The following is a 3,192-nucleotide window of genomic DNA, read 5'->3' as shown; positions in this document are numbered from 1 at the left end:
TAAGCAACTTTCACAGTGCCTCCTCCAACCCAGAAATTTTGTCCTCAAACCACCCAGGACCCCCCCACACACAATCCATTTATCCCCTCCCCCAACAGCCTTTTCCTTAGAAAGGGCATGCACATACACCATAGAAGAAGAGACTGGATTTATACCCCACCCTTCATTACCCGAAGGAGTCTCAGAGTGGCTTACAATCCCTTCCCCTCCCCACAACAGACACCCTGTGAGGTAGGTGGGGCTAAGAGAGCTCTCTCGAGAACTGCCCTTGAGAGAAAAGCTCTGAAAGAACTTATGACTGACCCAAGGTCACACCAGCAGCTGTATGTGGAGGAGTGGGGAATCAAACCTGGTTCTCCCAGATAGGAAATCCTGATTATGAAGTATAAGATGTATATAAACTTTGGTCTTGGGATGGGAACTGATGTTAAATGCTACAACACAATGCAAGATCTGCAATGACTAATGCCACCAAAGCATGAAAGACTCCTAAAGTTTGTCATGATGCCTGAAAGTTTCTATTTGGGAGGAGGATAACCAGGACAAATAGCAATAGCAAGGTTTGCAATAACACACATACTTCTTCTGAACTGCTTTACAGAGAATTTCCAAAGAGTCTCTTCTACAGAAGCCCGCTCCTTATGCACAAATCAGCATTTTCAGTTTTCGGAAGACTGAAACTTTTTCAATGGGCACACTTATGCATCTATATTGACTAACAGCAATCACTATAATTTGTTTCAGCCATTATTGGGAAGAGATGCAAAACCTGATTCAACTAGAGATAATCGGTGCTCCAGTGCCTTCAGTGTTGTTTCTGCCTATTAGAGAAAGAAGAAATTATTTTAATTAATGTTACATATTAATTTATGAGGGTCCCAATGCAGTCACCCATGACTAAATTCTTAGGCTGTATTCCTGTCACTGTATCCAGAGTCCTCCTGCCCCCCTCAAGAGGCCACCAGTGATCAGAAGACTGTGGTTAACACATATTAAGGGAGCAGAAGACACTTTTACCCAGCGTACCATCCTTGCCTTTACAGGTGTGACTGGTAACGAAACATTGTACTTACCTGAAGGTTTCTTCTCCTTAGTGGGGCGAAGGCATCCACACTGGTTAGGCCACGCCTCCTCTCGCTCCAGGCAGGGCTATGCAAATTTTTGAGCATACCCAGTAGGACAAAGTGTGGGTATCCCTCCAGACATGAAATAACCTAGACCGCAACTAACTGCACCCCACTCTCGTGAATATTAAACTGGAAAAACAAACTTCTTTAATGTTAACAGCAAACACCCAAGTAAAAACTCGATTGTAACATGAAAAACATGTCATATACAACAAAACAATTTTCTTTAACATTACCCCAAAAAAACCACCAGGAAAAAGCTTGGTTGCCAACATGAAAAAACATAACTTTCCCACACAAAATAACAGCGGTGGGCAAATTGGATGCCTCCGCCCCACTGAAGAGAAGAAACCTTCAGGTAAGTACAATGTTTCATTCTCCTTCAGTGGGGGAAGGCATCCACACTGGTTATGTAGAAAAGATCAGTCCGGGTGGGTACTGTTTTTTCAGTTACTCATCCAGTACCCATTGTAGGACCCTCCTACCAAAGGCTGCCTCAATGGAGAACTGCTGATCAATTCTATAATGTCTGACAAAGGTAGGAAAAAGTAGACCAGGTCGCTGCCCGGCATATCTCCTCAATGGAAAAAGCAGCGGACGTTGCAGCAGCTCTGGTAGAGTGTGCCGTCACACCTGGTGGTGCCCTGAGTCCCTGCACCTCATAAGCCTCTCTTAGGCATCTCTTAGGTACTCTTTTCCCCAAGGTCTGATTCCCATAAGACACAAACAGAGCATCAGATATTCTGAAAGTCTCTGTTCTCTGTATGTACCACCGGAGGGCCCTCCTAACATCTATTTGTGCCATTGTTTCTCCTTAGTATGTACCGGGCATGGACAAAAGGACGGTAATATCAACTCTTGGTTTAAATGGAAATATGAATTTACCTTTGGCACAAAAGAGGGATCTCTCCTAAGGACCACAGATTCCTCCTGAAAAATGCACAATTCTTTTCTGACTGAAAAGGGGCCCCTAATTCTGAGACCCTTCTAGCAGAAGTGATAGCAACTAAGATAGCTACCTTCCAAGATAGGTGCCTTAGGTCAACGGCAGAAAGCGGCTCAAAGGGGGTTCTAGTCAGTGCTTGTAATACCCTTGGCAAACTCCAAACCGGGAATCTGTGCTGAATTGGTGGAGCCAACTGCGTGGTTCCTCTTAAATACCTCTTAATGAGCTTATGTGTTGCCAATCTGCCCATTCCCCTATTACTGAGGGCCGCAGCTACGTCCTCCACTTGTCTCTTTAATGTGTTGGGTCGTAATCCCCTTTTCCAACCCTCATGTAGAAAGGTAATGACATCACCAATATCTGGCTTCATAGAATCCACCCCCTGAACAACCGCCCAACTGTTAAAGGCCGCCCAGGTGTAATTATATATATGTCTTGTGGCTGGACGTCGTGCTTGGAACATGATGTCCACAATGTCCTTAGACAGGCCTGATAGTTCTAAGTCCTGCCTTTCAGTCTCCATGCCGTCAATTGAAACCATTCTAGATCTGGGTGGAGAATGGGTCCATGACGCAGTAAATCCCTCACACTTGGCAATCTCCACGGATCTTCTACTGACAGTTGAACCAGTTCCGAGAACCACATTCTCCTCGGCCAATATGGAACTATCAGAATTACATCTGCTACCTCCTCCCTGATCTTCCTCACCACCCTGCTGATTAGGGATTGGAGGAAAAGCTTATAGAAGACCCTTCAGCCATCTTACATGGAGAGCGTCCAGTCCCTCTGCTTCCCTCTCTGTGAACCTTGAGAAATATCTTGGTATCTTTTGATTCCTTGCGGAAGCGAAAAGGTTTATCTGAGGCATCCCGACGCGTGCTATCAGTCCCCTGAACACTTGGCTGTTCAGGGCCCATTCTGCTTGATCCACATCCTCTCGACTCAACCAATCTGCCTGGGTGTTGAATACTCCCTGAATGTGTTGGCTCGCAGACCCTTCAGATTCCTTTCTGCCCATGCAAGCATCTGCATTGACTCCAGGTATAATAATGTTGCTCTTGTCCCACCTTGGTCGTTTATGTGAGCTTTTGCCATTATGTTGTCCACACGTACTAGTAC

General features: G+C 45.4%; 1 protein-coding gene across 1 annotated transcript in view; it reads right to left on the bottom strand.

Moving 5' to 3' along the window:
• Positions 1-504: 504 nt before the first annotated feature.
• The window catches only part of MIS18A (MIS18 kinetochore protein A), a 13,209-nt gene continuing 10,521 nt past the window's right edge, over positions 505-3,192 (bottom strand). The window contains exon 5 of the mRNA XM_015419265.1: positions 505-821. Coding sequence (XP_015274751.1) covers positions 741-821 — 81 coding nt within the window. The 3' untranslated portion in view covers positions 505-740. The remainder of the gene's footprint in view (positions 822-3,192) is intronic.

This window comes from Gekko japonicus, unplaced genomic scaffold (genome assembly GCF_001447785.1).
Source record: "Gekko japonicus isolate JY-2015 unplaced genomic scaffold, Gekko_japonicus_V1.1 scaffold111, whole genome shotgun sequence".
NCBI classification, from domain to species: Eukaryota; Metazoa; Chordata; class Lepidosauria; order Squamata; family Gekkonidae; genus Gekko; species Gekko japonicus.
This window is presented reverse-complemented; position numbering and strand designations above follow the sequence as displayed.